This window comes from Delphinapterus leucas, chromosome 10 (genome assembly GCF_059928025.1).
Source record: "Delphinapterus leucas isolate spDelLeu-1000000601 "Yukka" chromosome 10, BTC_Dleu_Yukka2, whole genome shotgun sequence".
NCBI classification, from domain to species: domain Eukaryota; kingdom Metazoa; phylum Chordata; class Mammalia; order Artiodactyla; family Monodontidae; genus Delphinapterus; species Delphinapterus leucas.
The window spans coordinates 40,783,400-40,801,110 of NC_143138.1; the positions used below are offsets into that span (position 1 = coordinate 40,783,400).

The 17,711-nt window shown below is 54.3% G+C and overlaps 1 protein-coding gene and 1 pseudogene across 4 annotated transcripts in view; one reads left to right on the plus strand and one right to left on the minus strand.

The window, feature by feature from the left end:
* Positions 1-17,711, minus strand: part of ITPR3 (inositol 1,4,5-trisphosphate receptor type 3) — a 66,725-nt gene that overhangs the window by 40,980 nt on the left and 8,034 nt on the right. For all 4 annotated transcript variants that reach the window (XR_016394647.1, XM_089918869.1, XM_022581624.3 and 1 more), the window contains exons 2-3: positions 10,955-11,025; positions 1,417-1,538 (exon numbers count right to left, since the gene is read on the minus strand). Coding sequence is in view for 3 of the 4 variants with exons in the window: in XM_089918869.1 (XP_089774995.1) it covers positions 1,417-1,538; positions 10,955-11,025 (193 nt within the window). In the remaining variant the exon portion in view is untranslated. The remainder of the gene's footprint in view (positions 1-1,416; positions 1,539-10,954; positions 11,026-17,711) is intronic.
* LOC111178694 (ubiquitin carboxyl-terminal hydrolase MINDY-1 pseudogene) lies at positions 3,021-4,059 on the plus strand (annotated as a pseudogene).

Consider the following 17,711-nt stretch of genomic DNA (forward strand, 5'->3'; position numbering starts at 1 on the left):
CAGAGCCAGCGGCACCAGATTCCTCCCCTCAGGCCCCTCCTCGCCACCCCCCTCTGGAGGGGGCAGCCAGCAGGCCTGTGAGCCCCCTATGCCCCAACACCCCCAGCAGATAACCTAAGGTTGTGCCTCACTCCCCTGCCTCACCAGACCCCTGGTGCCCCAACAGGGGACCCCTGGCCCAGCCCAGACACCAGCAGGTGTGCTTGGCGGCATTTCCTCCTCCCCTCCACCCTCACTCCTCTGTGACCCTCCCTCCCCAAACTGTGTGTGCTCCTAGCCCACCGCCTCCAGGGAGCCTTCCCTGACGAGCCACATCCAACTCTGACAGATCCAACCCTGATGCCTCCAGGATTTGGTTTGCATCCCACTGAGGACACCATTTTAGGTTCTTCTGTCCCGTTAGACTGGAAGCTGCCCGAGGATACACTGTGCCTCCTCCATCAGACTGAGGGGTCCTGGAGGTGGGGGCTCTGTCTCCTCCATCAGACCGGCTCTCTCTGAGGGCAGTGGCCCCTCTGCCCCTTTCATCTCCTCAGTCCCATTATCCGGGCCTCATGCCGGAGGCTGGTGGGAGGATGGCTGCTGGGGAGCCATGCCAGGTACCACGTGACTCTCCACAAACCTACAGTGTACGGCTGTGTGACCACGTGTGGTTCTGAGTGTCTGCGCACGCGTGAATACCCTATGCCCAGCCAGATCCACAGCTCAGCCTGGGCCTGTGGCGGCAGCAGGAAGAAGCTGCGACGGCCCCCAGCCCAGGATGAGAGACGACCTTATTTATAACAGAGCTCAGCAGCCCACACCCAGCCCCCTCTTTCCAGCCCAGTTCACAGCTGTGGGTGGGGCCCACCCTTTGCCCATTTCACACCACCTCCTCAGAGAAGGGGATACCGGGAAGCAAGGTCTGCCTGATGGGGGGCGGGGCCCCAGGTCCGGGGGAGGGTCTCAGAAGCAGGCTGCAACGTTGCTGACCACAGCCAATCCTCCCACTCTCTTTTCCATGGGGATTGGGCTGGACGCCCTGAGCTCCGTCCAGAGAGAACCGCCCAGGATGTAAACTGAGAGGCCTGAGAGCAACCACCAGGCCCTCACGCCACACACCAAGGTCGGCCAGGGACCCAGGGACCGTCTAAGCCCCACTGCCAACTCGTAGGATGAGCACAATGGCCCAGTCCCCTTGAAGGGCCCCAGGCTCCAACTCTATAAAATGAGGGGTGAGGTCAAGACCAGTTCTTAAATCAGGTTCGCTGGAGCCACTGTCTCTAGGAGCCCCTGGTAACTCCATGTACAGCTGCACAGGTCGTTCATTGCACTGTGGTGTCCAGCTGAAGGACTGGCTGGCAGCTGAAGTGCAGTCCACAGTTCACTGAGGCATGCGGCCTGGGACAGGGCACACACACCTGCACGTGCACACACCTGTAACTTCTGCAGCAGCACCACGTCGGCAATCTTCTCCTTGTCCTGCTTGGTCTGCTTGGCCTTCCAGTACTGCTTCTGGGCCGAGTAGCGGTTCATGGGACACACCTTGAAGAGGCAGTCTGAGGAGGGAGGGCAAAAGGAGGGAGCTCGGTTCATGCGGGGCTCAGGGGAAAACCCTGGCCTGCAGCCCTGCCCCCAAAGCCCCCCTCTGCTCTCCCCACCCCTCTCCACCCCGCCGCCCTTCTTGGGTAGAGAGGCAGTGGTCAGAAGACCCCCGTGGAACTCGGAGCATCCTGGATTGTGCTGAGTAGAATGGAGGGGCCCAGAAGCAGGTCTGAGAGTGGGACCCCCCCTGGGAGGCGGACGCGTGCCCTCTTCCCCACGGGAGATTTATCAGAGGACCTTGGGCCACCACCCCATGCCCTGTCTGTGTCCAGGTTTTGTGGACATTGGCAGCTGACCATTCACATCAGCATCCTTTCTCTGGCCCACCCCCATCTTGCCCACAGATGCCTGGGAAGCTACATTCCCCCCAGCCCCCAAGGGGTGTCCTCCATCCACTGGCAGCAGGAGGGGACCGCCTGCAGTGGTCCCTGGGGGATAAGCCTGAGGCCTCTCTTCCCCCGAAACCACCTCCTTGCTCGGCGCCTTCACACTCCTCCTGGGACCCCTCCTCAATAATTCTCCCGCTGTAGACTCTGCTTCTAGGGAACTCAACCTAAGAGAGTGCCAATCAGAATTCCAGAAACAGGTTCTTTATTACCTGATTTTTATTCTGGACACAGATAAAGCACCAATGATTTTCACAAGCCCAAACTCCAGAAAGGATGTCAGATTTTTCTACTTCTGGAAAGGAGGCATGAGTTGGAAAATCCTATTCTAAAGTGTGATGTGAAGGGATAGAGGATTCTGGATCCCGGTGAAACGCTGGCACGGGGACTGGGCCTGACGATAGCATGAGCCGTGCTGGGAGGCAGTGAGCTCCCCGTCACAGGAGGGAATCCCAGGAGGGCACAGGGCTGGGCTCACAGCCTCTAAGACCCCTCCCAGGCCGCAGTGCCTCCACAATCAGCAGTGCTCCCGCAGCAGAAACACAGGAAGACGGTTGTGCTGGGAACCTGGACAGGGGCCCCTGGGGGAGCAGATCACAGAGACAGGGCCCTGCCTCATGCCTCCTTTATATATATGTCACATAATGCTTGTTGATCCCACTCCTGGGCTTATATCAGGAGAAAACTCTAATTTGAAAAGATACATGCACCCCAGTGTTCAAAGGAGCTCTATTTACAATAGCCAGGACATGGAAGCAACTTAAATGTCCATGGACAGATGAATGGATAAAGAAGATGTAGTACATATATACAATGGAATACTACTCAGCCATAAAAAAGAATGAAATAATGCTGTTTGAAGCAACATCGATGGACCTAGAGATGATCATATTAAGTGAAGTAAGCCAGAGAGAGAAAGACAAATACCGTATGATATCACCTACATATGGAATCTAAAAAAAATGAGATAAATGAACTTATTTACAAAACAGAAAGAGACTCACAGACACAGGAAACAAACTTATGGTTACCAAAGGGGATGGGGGGTGTTGGGGGGAGGATAAATTAGGAGTTTGGGATTAACATATACACACAACTATATATAAAATAGATAAATAGAAGATGCCACCTCAGAAGGAAGTGATCACACCGGATGAGGTCATGGCCCATCTTGGAGACTGCCTTCTGTCCATCAAGCCCCAGGAGAAGTCAGAAGGACTTCAGCTTAATTTTCAGCAGAATGTGGACGATGCAATGACAGTGCTGCCTAAACTGGCCACAGGTCTGGATGGCAATGTGCTATTCACAGGTGTCTCTGATTCTGAGTATACACCCGAGTGCAGTGTCTTTGACCTACTAGGCATACCTCTGTACCATGGCTGGCTTGTTGATCCACAGAGTCCTGAGGCTGTGAGTGCAGGTGGGAAACTGAGTTACAACCAATCATCACCTGCGAGCACTCCAGTGACACCAACCTCGGGACAGAAGGCCTGACTGCAGAGCAGTTCCTGGAGACCACCGCCGCACAGCTGACCTACCATGGTCTGTGTGAGCTAACAACAGCTGCCAAGGAGGGCGCACTTAGCATCTTTTTCCGGAACAACCACTTTAGCACTATGACTAAGCACAAGGGTCACTTGTACCTACTGGTCACCGACCAGGGCTTTCTACAGGAGGAGCAAGTGGTATGGGAGAGCCTGTGCAAGGTGGACGGAGACAGCTGTTTCTGTGGGCAAGGGACCTGGAGCAGAAGGTGGGAGTGGCTCCCCAGAAAAGCAGCAGCAGGTGGACCAGGACTACCTGATCGCCTTGTCCCTGCAGCAGCAGCAGCCGTCGCGAGGCACATTGGGTCTTAGCGACCTGGAGCTGGCCCAGCAACCTCAGCAAGAGGCGTACCAACAGCGCCAAGCAGCCCAGCCCGCGTCAGCACGGGCCCTGTCACCGCAGGGGAGAGGAGCCGCATTTGGACGCCCAGCTGCCGACTGTCGGCAAAGGCCGAAGCAAGAGTCCGACTGTGTCCTCCTGTAGCCCCGCTCAGTTCCAGGCTGCCCTGCCTCCGCTTTCAGAGGTTGGGGCTATTCTGCTTGCTCCCCAGCTCAACTTGAGATATGCAGGGTAACTTATTTATGGAATGTTGGGGATCAGAGCAGGCAGTAAATGCCAAGGTCAGACTTGGTGACGTCTTTGCCCCAACGCGCTGCCTCCTCTTCCTCCCAACCATCCCGGGCAACACTGGGGTTGGTGGGGTGAGGATTTCTGATTCCCAACTCCCCTTCCCCAGAATAGTCACATTAATATACAGACTCAGGCTGCAGGGTGAGGTCCCCGTCTAGAACACATCTCCCCTACTTTCTGCTCCTGCAGGCCCACCCGTATCCAGCCATCTGTTTGTTTCAGGGTTTAATTTGGGTTTCTATCTCCATTATTTGTAATGCCTTCCTAGGGGTTTGGAAATAAAACTTCTTTCCTGAGAAAAAAATAAAAAATAAAATAGATAAATAACAAGGACCTACTGTATAGCACAGGGAACTATATTCAATATCTTGTAATAACCTATAATGCAAGAGAATCTGAAAAAGAATATATATACACGCAGGCATGCACACACATTATGTATAACTGAATGAATCACTGTGCTGTATACCTGGAATTAACACAACATTGTAAATTAACTATACTTCAATTTTCTAAAATGGTTTAAAAAAAAGAAGAGAAACACAAGTCGGGAAAAAAATGCTTGTTGAATGAATAAATGATCTGAGCCCTCTAAAATGTTTGTGGCCCACCCCTACGAGCAATGCACATCTCCATGCTTTTACTCTGCTGTGCTCTTTGCCCAAAGGCGGCCCTGTCCAAAACCCAAGAGGGGCCAGAACCTTCCTTCTCACCAAACTGTGGGGCAGAAGGGCAGAGAGGACAGAGGGTGAAAGGGTAGCCAGGAGACCGGGCCCACGCAGGACCAGCAGCAGCAAAGGCCAAGAGAAAAGTCTGGGTCCAGGGGGGTGTCCTACCGTAAGGACTGTGTGTGCTGGGGGAATGCACCTGTGGGTGCGGGGGCACAGGGCTGGTGAGGCTACAGACAAGAGGATATTCCTTTATCAAAGTCAGCTGACATTCCCCGAAACTAAGGTATGCAATACTCCAAAAACTCACTACCACTGCACAGAATCATCTGGGGCGGGGGAAGATTTAACAAATACAAACTCTCAGCTCCCCCATAGATCTTGGTAGGGGTCAAGGCCTGCAGATATGCATCGTGAAAGGCACACCCCACCCCCACCCCCGATCCCAAATGGTTCTGCTGCCCAACCAAGGCTGCAAAGCACTAGCAGGGGATTCGAGACAAGAACAGAGCACAGGGAATAAAGTTATCCAGCCACAATTACACATAAACTCTGTATAAATCATGTAAACATCTGTTTCTAATCTTTAACATTTAGACTCAACTTATAGAACACCGAAGACTCCACTGCGGTTACAGAAGAGAATGCAAAGCTTATTCAGTCTTGATGTAAAACTAAAAGGGCGCGTGGTTGGTGGAAGGCAGACCAGACGTGAGGCAGAGCACTGCAGGACTTGACAGGATGAGAAATTCAGGTGTGACTATGATACTTGGGTTAATAAAGGTGACCATGGAGAATCTACAACAGCGACAGCATGCTGCTGGGGGCAGGGGGAGGGGAGAAAGTGGAGGGATGGGCCGAGAGGGAAACTCTCCCGGAATAAGCAAAACCTGGGGTAGCAAGCAGAAGAAACGATGAGAAGGGTGAATGGGTTTGTTTTCTCTTATTACGCTGTTGGACAAGGCGCAAGACAAAAGCTCAGAGCCACAGATGCCCCCTCCCTTGGACACAGCAATCTCCCCACGGGTCCTTCACTCCAAGAGCACAGCTGCATTTGTACAAAATGACAAGGGACAAGGGTCTTCACTGCACTGTCGGGAATGATAAAGATTAGAAACAGCCCACGTGCCCATCAGAGGGGACTGGTTAAATAAATTACGATGGAGCCACATGAAGGACAGCTATGGAGCTGTGAGAGAGGGGGGAGTGGTCAGAAACCCTGACACAGGCTGCAATCCGGGTAAACCTTGAAGCCATTATGCTAAGTGACATAAGCCACAAAACGACAAATAAGGTACGATTCTGCTCATGTGACGTACTTAAGACTAGTCGGATTCACACAGATGGAAAGTCGGACGGTGGTTGGGGTGAGGGATGGGTTGGGAATGGGGAGTTATTATTTAATGGATATATAGCTTCAGTTTCACAAGAGGAAAAGCAGTTCTGTGGATGGACGGCGGTGATGGCTGATGAGACTGTGCTTAATGTCACCGACCTGTACACTTAAAAGTGGTTAAGATGGTAAACTTCACGTGGCTATTCACCACAGTTGAAAAAAAATATTTTTGAAATGCTTAAAACTATGTAAACCATAGGAACACTGTTTTCACAGTTGTCCAGGATATGAACAAAAATGAGTTTTTAAGTGAAAAAAAGAGAGAGGAAGAGAGCTCAAGACCTCTATATACTAATATAGAAAGATCTCCAGTAGGATCTGTCCACACTAAGACTCATAAAGTAAAAACAGCAAAGAACAGAACAGTGCATATAGAATGCTACCCCAGTGTAAGAAAATCGGGGAAGTCTGAACATATGTTTGCAGTTGCATTAAGGACCACGGGAGGATGCGTAAGAAACTAAAGAAAGTGGTTACCTGGAGGGACAACAGTGGAGATGGGAGAGGGCCGTGGGAGCAGATTCTCGATGGATGTTTGCACAACATTTTGAGGTGTAACTGGATGAATAAACTACCTAGTCGGATTCTCTAGTAGGGTTGTCCCTGGAGACGGGAACAGGAGGTGAGTGAGGGTGGGATGGGATACTCCCATCTGCTGGATCCTAGAGCCTGTATTTGTATTACTTTTTTTTTTTTTTTTTTTTTCGGTATGCAGGCCTCTCACTATTGTGGCCTCTCCCCTTGCGGAGCACAGGCTCCAGACGCATAGGCTCAGCGGCCATGGCTCACGGGCCCAGCCGCTCCGCGGCATGTGGGATCTTCCCGGACCGGGGCACGAACCCATGTCCCCTGCTTCGGCAGGCGGACTCTCAACCACTGCACCACCAGGGAAGCCCTGTATTACTTTTATAAAGAGGAAAAAGAAAAGATGATGAACAAGATTTTAAGTGGCTCATAAATATATGAAAAGATGTCTCACTAGTAGTCAGAGGAATGCAAATTAAAACCACAGTGAGATGGCATTTCACACCCAGCGGGCTGGAAGACAATTAAGTGGGACAAAACCAAGTGTAGCCAGGATAGGGGTGCAGCAAGAGCACCCCCACCCCATGCACCCACAGTCTGGCAGGGGTGAACGGGGGCGAGGGGTGGGGGTAAACACTCACAGCCCCCATGGAAGGCGGCAGGGCCGTTCCTAACAAGACAGGAGAGATACCTCTCACCCAGGTCACCCGCCCTTGGAACACACCCAAGAAACTCTTGCCCGCGAGCCCAGGGAGACATACGTGTACAGGGGGCTCACTGCAGCATTGCTGGCAATTACCAAAAACTGCAAATGAGATAAACGTCCATCAACGAGGGAACCAATAAAAGGACTGCAGTTTACTCACTCAGTGGAATATTACATAGCAATTAAACAGATGAACTAGAGCCATGCGGGTCAATACAGATAAGTCTCAGAAACAGTGCAGAGGACTTCCCTGGTGGCGCAGTGGTTAAGAATCTGCCTGCCAGTGCAGGGGACACGGGTTCGAGCCCTGGCCCGGGAAGGTCCCACATGCCACGGAGAAACTAAGCCCACGCGCCACAACTATTGAGCCTGTGCTCTAGAGCCTGTCAGCCACAAAATGCTGAGACCATGTGCCACAAATGCGGAAGCCCACGCACCCAGGGCTTGTGCTCCGCAACAAGAGAAGCCACCGATGAAAAAAGTGCAGAAAGGTTTGTACAGAAGGCTACCTTCAACATACTGGGTTGGAAAAATGGAAAAGGATACCCTATATAATCCATCATAGAAATATCTCTACGTATTAAAGCAAAAGTATAAAAACAGGCCCCTGAATGAGGCATACCAGTTTCTGAGAGTGTCTGCCTCTGGGGAGGGGGAAGAGAAAGAGGTCAGGGGAAGGCACACGGGGCTTTGGCTACATGCATAAGATGCTATCTCTTTAAAAATGAAAAAGACCTGAAATAAACACAGGAAAAAGGATTTGAGAGAGCTCAGTAGTGGGTGCATAGGTGTGTGTTATCTTTCTCTTTACTTTTTCGTTTTAGTAGTTGAAGCGGATCTTAATAAAAGTAACAATAAACCAGGCTTGGAAGATGGGCAGGTAGAGCAGAGGCATGAGGCTGGGGGCGGAGGGCACCCAGGGTGCCAGCACAGGGAGGTCCCCTCATCAGCCCCCTCCCCAGCACCTGCCGCCCACTATGTGGGTAAGTGACTGCTACACATTTCGTGGGGTCGCCTTAGCCGGGGGTGTGAGCACTGAGCTTCCCAGGTGGACGGGGAGGTGCGTCCTTCTGCAATGGGTCTCCCACGTCTATGCTGTGGGAGGGGACCTGCCCAGACCTGGCCCGGCCAGGAGAGCAGGATTCTGAGCAGCCATAACCCAAGACCCCTACAACAAAGCAGAGGTCGGGGAGGCTGGGCTGGCGTGGGGTGCCCTACACATTGGGGCACTGGCAGCCTGGGCCTCCCAGGGCCCTGCAAACTCTGGAAAAAATTCCCTGAACATGTCGGGGCTTGGGATGGCCTTGCAAGGTGCAGGAGCTGAAACCACAAACAGGGAGCTAACCAGAGGCTGATGGAGGCAGGGCGGGGGCTTCACGGGCTTGGCCGACCAAGCCTGGGGGCCTCCGGGGTCAGCAGGTGAAGGAGGCTCGAGCCGTGCGGGGAGAGAGGGAGACACCACAGTTCCCAGCCAAGGCCGGGCCCACCCCAGGGTGGCCTCAGAACACCTTGGCCATCTCTGATGAGCTCCGACCAAGTTCTAAAATGCCTGCCATGGTCCCCATGCCCTTGCTGGGACCTCCCTCCAAGGAGGGGCTGTTTGCAGGAGAAACATGGAACAATGAGAACCGGGACTCCAGGGTTGGAGGCCAAGCTCAACCTTTCTTCTCTGGGCTTCAACCTCAAAGCTGAAGAGGTTGGAGTCTGTGTCTCTTGTCCCAGGTTCTCACGCTCCAACCTACTCGCCAGCCAAGGGGCTGCACAGAGACCTGGTTCTGTCCCAGAAGGTGGGCTCTTCTCAGGTCCACACTGGGCCACAGGGGGTCCAGAGGGGTCTCTGCCCGCCTCACCAAGACACCCAGGCCAGGCCAGGAGCAGGGTGGGTGGGGAGGAGGCTGGGGGCTGAGCCCCTCTGGCATCTCCCGGAGCTGGGGGGGCCCAGCACAGCCTCGGGGACCACGGAGCAGCCCCCAACGCTGGGGTGGGCCCTGCTCACGGGCTTTGGGAAAATAAAAAGGAAGAGAAAGGAGGGAGTGGGAGGCAGACAAGAAGTCAAAGGAGCACTTGTTCTGCTAAGTAGCTGTTTTGTTGTCAAAAATTGGCCCCAAACTCTGTCTACCGGAACTCAGGGGCAAATATTCTCTGCCACACCCACCTCCCTGTCACCGCCAATCACGCCACACAGCTGACTGCACACACCGAGACACACCACCCACCTTCTCCTTTCAGCCCCGGTCGCCTCCCTGCCCTGGCCCCGCCCAGCCTCGGGACCTCAACCACTCTCTTCCGTTCTAAGTTCTTCCCAAGAATTCACCCAAAACCCTCAGCTAGAGCAGAAATCAAAGCTCTCCTATTCCTGGCTCCGGGAAAGTGCCAGGGCTGTACCTCCAAGCGGGCAGCCCACACGACCACCCGGAACCCCCACCTCTACCCAGAGCACGGCTAATAAATGTGAGGAAAAGCAGCGGGCCTGGTGTGGCGAAAGGGAACGAGGGAGGGCCAGGGGTAGGGGATGAGGTGAGAGGCAGTGCGGCCAGATGGGGCAGGACAGAGGGGTCTGCGGTGGTGAGGAAGGTCCAGTGCCAGAGGCGGGCCCCACAGAGCCAGGCACGTCCTGACCTAAGACCCCACTCAGAGGCACACGATGGAAGCAGAACAGTAGATGTGGGGCCCCCCTGCAGCCTGGGAGGAGCCCTCTATCTCCTCCACACTCCAACAGATAGGCAAGGCCCCCAGCAGACAGAGAGCGCCAAGGATGCCACAGGACTGTCGTAAATCCCACTCCTCTCCCTCAACCGCATCCCTCTCGAGGACAATCCCAGCTGTTCTCTCCCCAGAGGAGCAGCCACGTGGGCAGCCAAGGTGGCACAGCCTGGCGTGTTCCTGCCTGCTCCCAACCTGCCCACCACGCCCAGGCTCCGTCTGCCTGTCTGTCTCAGCCTCACAAGTAATCACCACAATGACACCTTCTCCTGCAGGGCGCAGTGACAGCAGGATATCATTTCATCCTCACGAGGGCCCCCGGGCCTGTGGGGCGGGGCTGAGGCGCCCACTGACCTCGAAGGACACAGAGAGGGAAGGCCCCTTCTGTCCGGGGACCATGGGGTCCAACGCCCTCACCATGCAGCACAGAGAAGGGCTCTCACCCTGGGCCTCCTAACACCTGAGGAGATTCTCTTTTCTTCCCCTGTTCCCTCAGAAAACGCCCAGTCACACAGACAAAGAAAGCCTTGTGGGTGGTAGGGAGGTCAGGGGAGAACGGGCCCCCAGCCAGAAGTGGGTGTGCCCCTGAGAAGTGGGGTGTGGCCCCCGGAAAATGAAGGCAGAGGCCATCCTGCCGAGATGGCATCGTTCAAGCCGATGGGGGTTCCACAGGCAGCAGTGTGAGGGGGCTGTGGGCGGCACCTTGCCTAACCCGCCCACTGGGCCCCTGGGTTGAATGGGTTCTGTCCGAGGTCCATGACTCAGCAGCCAGGAGGCGGAGGGGAGTTAGTGGGGGGAGCAGAGGTCTCACCTCGGAACTTCTTAGGAGGGTTGTCCAGGTCCCCAGCCGCGGGCTCCACGACACAGCGGTCATCCACCAACCTGGGCGACAAGGCAGCTGGGTCAGCAGAAAGAAGACACCCACCTCCCCAGGTGTCCCTCCCTCAGGGCAGGGGGTTCCAGGGCACCAGGGAGGCCTCCAAAGAAACCTCTCAAGGGATGGAGTGGGAGGTTGGGGTTCGAAGATATAAGCTTTTATATGTAGAATGGATAAACAACTAGGTCCTACTGTAGAGCACAGAGAACGATATTCAGTATCCTGTGATAAACCATAATGGAGAAGAATACGAAAAAAGAAAGAATGTATATATATGTATAACTTAATCATTTTGCTGTACAGCACAAATTAACATAACATTGTAAATCAACTATACTTCAATTAAAAAAACAAAACAAAGAAACTTCTCCATCACTGACAACCCCCTGCCATCAGGTCATCCCCTTTCCTGGCACCACTGTTAAATGACGAGGTCTCCTGGATGGGGATGGGGGAGACCCCACAAAAAGCTCAGAGACACACCCAGCCCAGCCCCGACCCCCCAGCTGGAGCTGTCCCATGGGGACCTGCTGCCAGTCTGGGCTGTCACACACTGCGGATATAACTCCTGTCATAGCCCTGAGACCCTGCCCAGACCTGAAAAGGCAGCAGGTGATAGAGGAGGAAGAGAGAAGGGGACGGAGACACAGAGACACAGAGAGGAAGGGAGACACAGAAAAGACAGAGTCAGAAAGATAAACAGGATAAGAAACAGAAACAGAGAGAGCCTAGAGACAGACGAACAGATGAGAGAAGCTTATGAGACACTGAACTACGGGGACAGGCCTCCGGGTCTCAAAGACAGGACAGTGAACCTTGCACCTTCCCGACCTCAGTCAGGCCCATTTCATACTCTCTGCTTTGGTCACCCTTGGGCTTGAAATTCCTCCCTTCCAGCCATGGCTGAGGTTAATCTTGAGTCTCTGGAGGACACCCACTCATCCATCCATCCACCCATTCCTGCATTTAACATTCTTCAATGCCACCCCAGCCTCTAGGACAAAGTGATGATGATGACCCACCATTTCAGAGGCCAACTCTATCTCAGCACTTCACAACCACTTCCTCTGAATTCTCACCAACTTCCCCCAAGGGGCTAGTCATGAGCACCATTTTACAGAGGACGAAACTGGGTTTGAACATTAAATAATTTGTCTGAAGCCACAGAGCTAATTCCAAAGCCTCCTTCTGCGCCTCCCCTCCTTGGATTGGCCAACGAGGCCTTTTGTGATCTGACCTCCACCCACTCCCTAGCTAGCCTCACAACCTCCTTGCCCCAGCTGTGCTAAACCTCCAGTTGATCTCAAGGTCCCTGGAGCTCTCATCTCTACAGAGGTGGTCCCAGAAGCATGGGGGTGCAGGGGTTGCTGGGGGGGACCTCTCCATGACAGGGAGGGGAGGGGAGAGGGCAGCTTGCTGCGAGGACTCACTTGGTCCCCTTCCCCATCCCCAGCCTCTAGCTCAGTCCTTAGCCCTCTCCCCTTCTCCATCAGCACTGACCCTTGGTCATCTCGGCCACAAGCATGGGTTCAAAGCACCACTTATACGTTCACTGATGACTCCCACCTCCACCTCTGCCATCCCTCTTCCCCCAACTCCAGATTCGTAGATCTAACTGCCCACTCCACGTCTCCACTTGGATGTCCGCAGGCATCGAAAACTCAGCACGTTACAAGCTGAGCTCCTGCTCTCCTTGAAGTCCTCCCCATCTCAGCTGATCCATCCTCCCAATTGCTTGGGCCCAAAACCTTGGGTCAATCCTTGGTCCTCTCTTCCACTCGTCCTTCAAACATAATCTGTGAGGAAACCCTGTGGGCTTTATCTTCAAAATATGTATGGAATCTGACTTTAAAATATGGCACAAATGAACCTATCTATGAAACAAAAACAAACTCACAGATATAGATAACAGACATGGTTGCCGGTGGAGGGGATGGAGGAGGGATGGACTGGGAGTTTGGGATTAGCAGATGCAAACTAGTATATATAGGATGGATAAACAACAAGGTCCTACTGTATAGCACAGGGAACTATATTCAATATCCTGTAATAAACCATAATGGAAAAAATAGGAAAAAGAATATACATAGATAACTGAGTCACTTTATTGTACAGCAGAAATTAACACAACATTGTAAATCAACTATACTTCAATAAAATTTTTTAAAATATATACATATGATGGGACTTTCCTGGTGGTCCAGTGGTAAAGAGTCCACCTTATAATGCAGGGGACGCGGACTCGATCCCTGGTCAGGGAACTGAGATCCCACATGCCGCGGGGCAACTAAGCCTGCACACCGCAACTACTGAGCTCACGCTCCTCAACTAGAGAGTCTGTGTGCGACAAACTACAGAGCCCACGAGCCCTGGAGCCTGCGCGCCACAACTAGATAGGAGCCCGCACGCCACAACGAGGAGCCCACATGCCGCAGCTAGGACCCGAGGCAGCCAAAAAAAAAAAAAATTAATTAATCAATTAATTTAATTAAATAAGTTAAAAAATTAAAAAAAATATATACGTATGGAATCTGACCTCTTTTCATCGTGCCGCCACCACCACCCTGTCTAGGTCCCCACCAGCTCTCACCTGGATGTAACTGCCTCCCCATTAGTCTCCTGGCCCCCCCCTCATCTCCCTACAGCCTGTTCCCCACTTAGCAGCAAAGGGATCCCTTTAAAAGGTCAGTTAAATCAGGGCAGTTCTTTGCTCAGAACCCTCCAGAACCACCCATCTCAGAGAACCACCCACCCAAGAACTCACTATGGCCTGAAAGACCCCACATGATCTACCACCTTACCTCTCAGACCTCATCTCCTCCCCAAGCCCCTGGCCCACTCTGCTCCAGCCCACAGTCCTCCTCCAGGCTCCTCAAACGTTCCAGTAGATTTGACCCTGGCTTCTCCCTCTGCCTGGAACTCTCTGCCCCAGACACCCTCCTGACTCCCTCTCTCACCTCCTGCAGATCTCGCCTCAAATGACCCATTCCCATGGACACCCTCCCTCCCTATCCTTTTAAAAACTGTAAACTGTTCTCTCCCACACTTCTCATCTTCCTCCCTGTTCTCCATATCATCACCCAGCCTGCTATATATTTTATTTATTTTGGTTCCTATCCTCCCCAACCTGAGATGGAAGATTCATGAGGACAGGGATGTGTCTGTTCTGCTTCCTCCTATATCCTCAGCATCTGGACCACCTGCCTGGTGAAGAGCGGGCACACACGACATACATATTGAGTGAATTAATCATTTTACTAGCTGCTGTGGGAAGTCCACAAGAAGCAAAAGATAAGGTCCCTAAGAGAGTTTAAAATCTCATCAGGAAGACAAGTCACATACTCAGAAGAGTTCATGATATAAGGAATATGCATTGGTGCCAATCTGTGGATTTTGTCCAGGGAAGGGAGAGGTCAGAGCTTGGCCAATCAGACAAGGTGTGAAAGAAGAGGCAGAAGCTGTGCAAAGCCTCGAATAATTCATAGAATTTCCTGTAAGAGATTAGTGAATCAGATTAGCTGGTTGTCTCTTGGCAAAGCCCTGAGGGGAGGAGACACAGGATGGTAAGTTTTGGTAGGGAAGGGGATGAAGCCTCGGCCAGGGCCTGGCACCTGGCACTGCTGGGGGTGCTGGACAGCCATAGGGCATCATGGAAGTTGGTGCAACTGAGGAGAGGCTGGCGTAGTCCCCACAGCCGCCATCTTGACCAGTGCACAAGGCCCTGTGTAGGCCACCTCCCCAGAGACTCCCTGTCTGAGGAAAACCCATCCTCACCCCAGACCCCTCCATCCCTCCCCTGGGTCACAAGTGCAGGAAAAAGACATGCAAAAGTGGATGCCTGGCGTGCTTTTCCTAATCCCCCTGGCACAAATCTGCCTGGTCATTATGTGGATGTCCTTCTGTCCCCGCCCACTCTGGCACAGCTTCTGAAACCCTGCTGTCTCCAGCTCAGCCCCTCCCCAGTGCCCAGTGGTTTACAAAGCAGGGCACTGCTTTGGGAGCGCAAGCTGAAGCCACTTAGAAAAGGGGAGGGACTGGTCAGTAGGGGAGCATGGCCTCCAGGAGGAGAATCTCAAGCAAGGTTGGGAAGGAAAACATCCCAGACCTGCAGCCAAGAGGGGTCAGGAATGGTAAGAACAGAGAAGCAAGCCACGTGGACGGTTAAAAAAAAAAAAAGGCAGGGGGCTCCCACAAGGTATCGGGAAAACAAGGTCAGGAAGATGGGACTTTCAGAACTTCCTCCTGGATCCAACATTCCACCCCCTCCCTCCTCCAAGTGTGGGTTCTGGATGAGCAAAATCGACTTCCCTGGGAAGGTTCTGTACCCCTCTCCTGCAACCTCTAAGGGATGGCGCCTCGCCCCTCCCATCATTTCATTTCCTAGCTGTAGCTTAGGGCAGCCCTCCACCAAGTCCGTAGGCAAAGAAGGCAGCCAGCAGCAGGATGTTTAGAGAGTCCCAAAATGTCCCCAAGCGCCCCCTCACAAGCCTCCCCTCCATTCCTCTGAACCTACTCCTTAGGACTGAGGCATCCCAAGAAGGTGCTATTCGGCGGGAGGGGATGGGAGGAGTGTCCCGTGAAGCCATTAACAGGCAAGCAGGAAAGCCCTTATCAGATGGGCTGCAAGGGCTGGGACAGCAGACAGGTAAGTTTTGATGGAGGAGAAGCCTCAGAGGGCGCGGCCGGGACTTCTGTCCCTCGGGGTAGAGGGAGAGGCAGCGAGGTGGTCGCCGAGCGCCCCGCCCCCGCCCCTCCGAAACCCCGCCCCGGCCCGCCGAGACCCAGCTGACGCGCCCAGCTGACGCGCCGAGGCCGCAGTGCGCTTTCCGTCCGCCCGCCCGAGCCCCGCCCCCGCCGAGAAGCGAAACTCGCCTCCCAGTGTGTGGCAGTCGCCCCAGCCGCGTCGCGGAGGGGATGCGAGCGCGGCCTCGCCCCGGCCTGCCTCCGACTGCAAGCCGCTGCCAGGACGCTGGGCCTGTGCCAGGAGCGCCCGGGGGCGGTGGGAGGCGGGCGCGAGGGGCTGGGCGCGGGACAAGCCACCAGCGCCCGCGCTTTCCTCACCCCGCGCCCGGGAGCGCGCGGAAGGCGGCTCGAAGGACCTCCCCACCTGGTGGCACCTACATCCCGGGCCGTAGCTCCCCCGTTCTCCCTCGTGGTGGGGGTATCTGTGTGGATTGGTGTCCGGCTTCCGGCTTCCGGCTTCCGATGCGCACCTGGCGCTGTAATCAGAGCCGGGTTCTCCTGGGATAAGTTGCCGTGTCGCTTCACTGTCCCCTCCCCTCCTGAGCGCGTCCCTCTCCCCTCCTGAGCGCGTCCACCTCCGCCCAAGATCCAGGGAAGGGCCTACTCCCGCGCCCCGCCCGCCCTCTGATCTCGCTGTCCCCCGCTCCACGCCTCTGCACACGCAGAAGCTCCCTCCGAGTGCTGCCATCTTCAAGGCCGCGCTTAGGCTCCTGCAGAGCTCCCTGCCCCGTTTCCACCACATGAGGCATCTCCCCTTAACTAAAGGCACCCCAGCCAAGATCATCTTAGAAAATCCGACGCTCCGATGTGCAGAACACTTTAATTTATAAATTACACCCGATACCTCGTTCCATTCTTACCACAGTCCAGTGTGACGTTCACTGAGTTAAAGGGACCACTGGGCCACACAGCTGGTCAGTTGATGGCACCTATACGATCTAGGTCTCCATCCGTTCAACAAAATCTTACTGCAAAGGGATTATGTGCTGGGTGTGGTCCCCACCCCTCTGGAAGCTCACGTCCACCATGCTGTGTGCTGTGAGGACAGGAGCCACGACCTTCACCTGTGCAATCCACCCCCCCACCCCCCCAGCCCAGTGGACACTCAGGAGCCCTGAGGACAGTCTGCTGTAAGCCTTCTATCCATTGGGTGACACAAGATGAGTTTGAGCCTGCACTGTGCAGGGCCCAACAGGGCATCAGTAGAGTGGGCAAGGGGAGGGGGTAGTAGGGGTAGGGAGGGTCGGGCAGGAAGCCTGTGGGCAGGCCTGCCCTGGACCCTCTGAGCAGGAGTTGGTGGACATCTCTGCTCTAGAAGGATGTAGAGAAGGGCGCTGTCCCTGAAATGCCCCCGGGGTCTGCACCCCAAGACCTTGGTCTGAAGGAAGAGGGAAAGGCACATGCATCCAGGGGCCTGGCTGGCCCCATTCTGACCAGGGTGGACTTTGAGATCCAAGTGGGAGCCATGGAAAAGGCAGTGGGGCAGGTCAGTGCTGTCCAGAAAGATTAGATAAATAGGAGGAAGAAGGGAGCTAGAAGTGGGGCAAGTGACTATCAGAGGAGCAGCTAAGGGAGGAGGACACCAGACTAGGGAAATCCCAAAGGGTCCCCAGACTGCCCCTCCCTGATCTAGCCTGGAAAAGAGGGTGGAGGGGGAAACTGACGAGCTCAGGTCACACAACAATTAAAGAACAGCCAGTTCCAAACCCCAGATCCCCTGACTCCCAGCCCAGGGCACTGGCCACCACCCCACAGATCTAGGCTAGACCCACAGAAGGCCACTCCCAAGGCAGGCACTGTCAGAACACTGGGATTGGCTGATGGAGGATTGGGGCCTTGGATTCCCCCTCCCCAAAAAACCAAAGTCACATCCACTAGGTAGGGGTGGGGAGAAATGTTGGGAGAGGAGCCCAGGTTCACTGGCTGGGATCACTGGCCCCATCGGAGA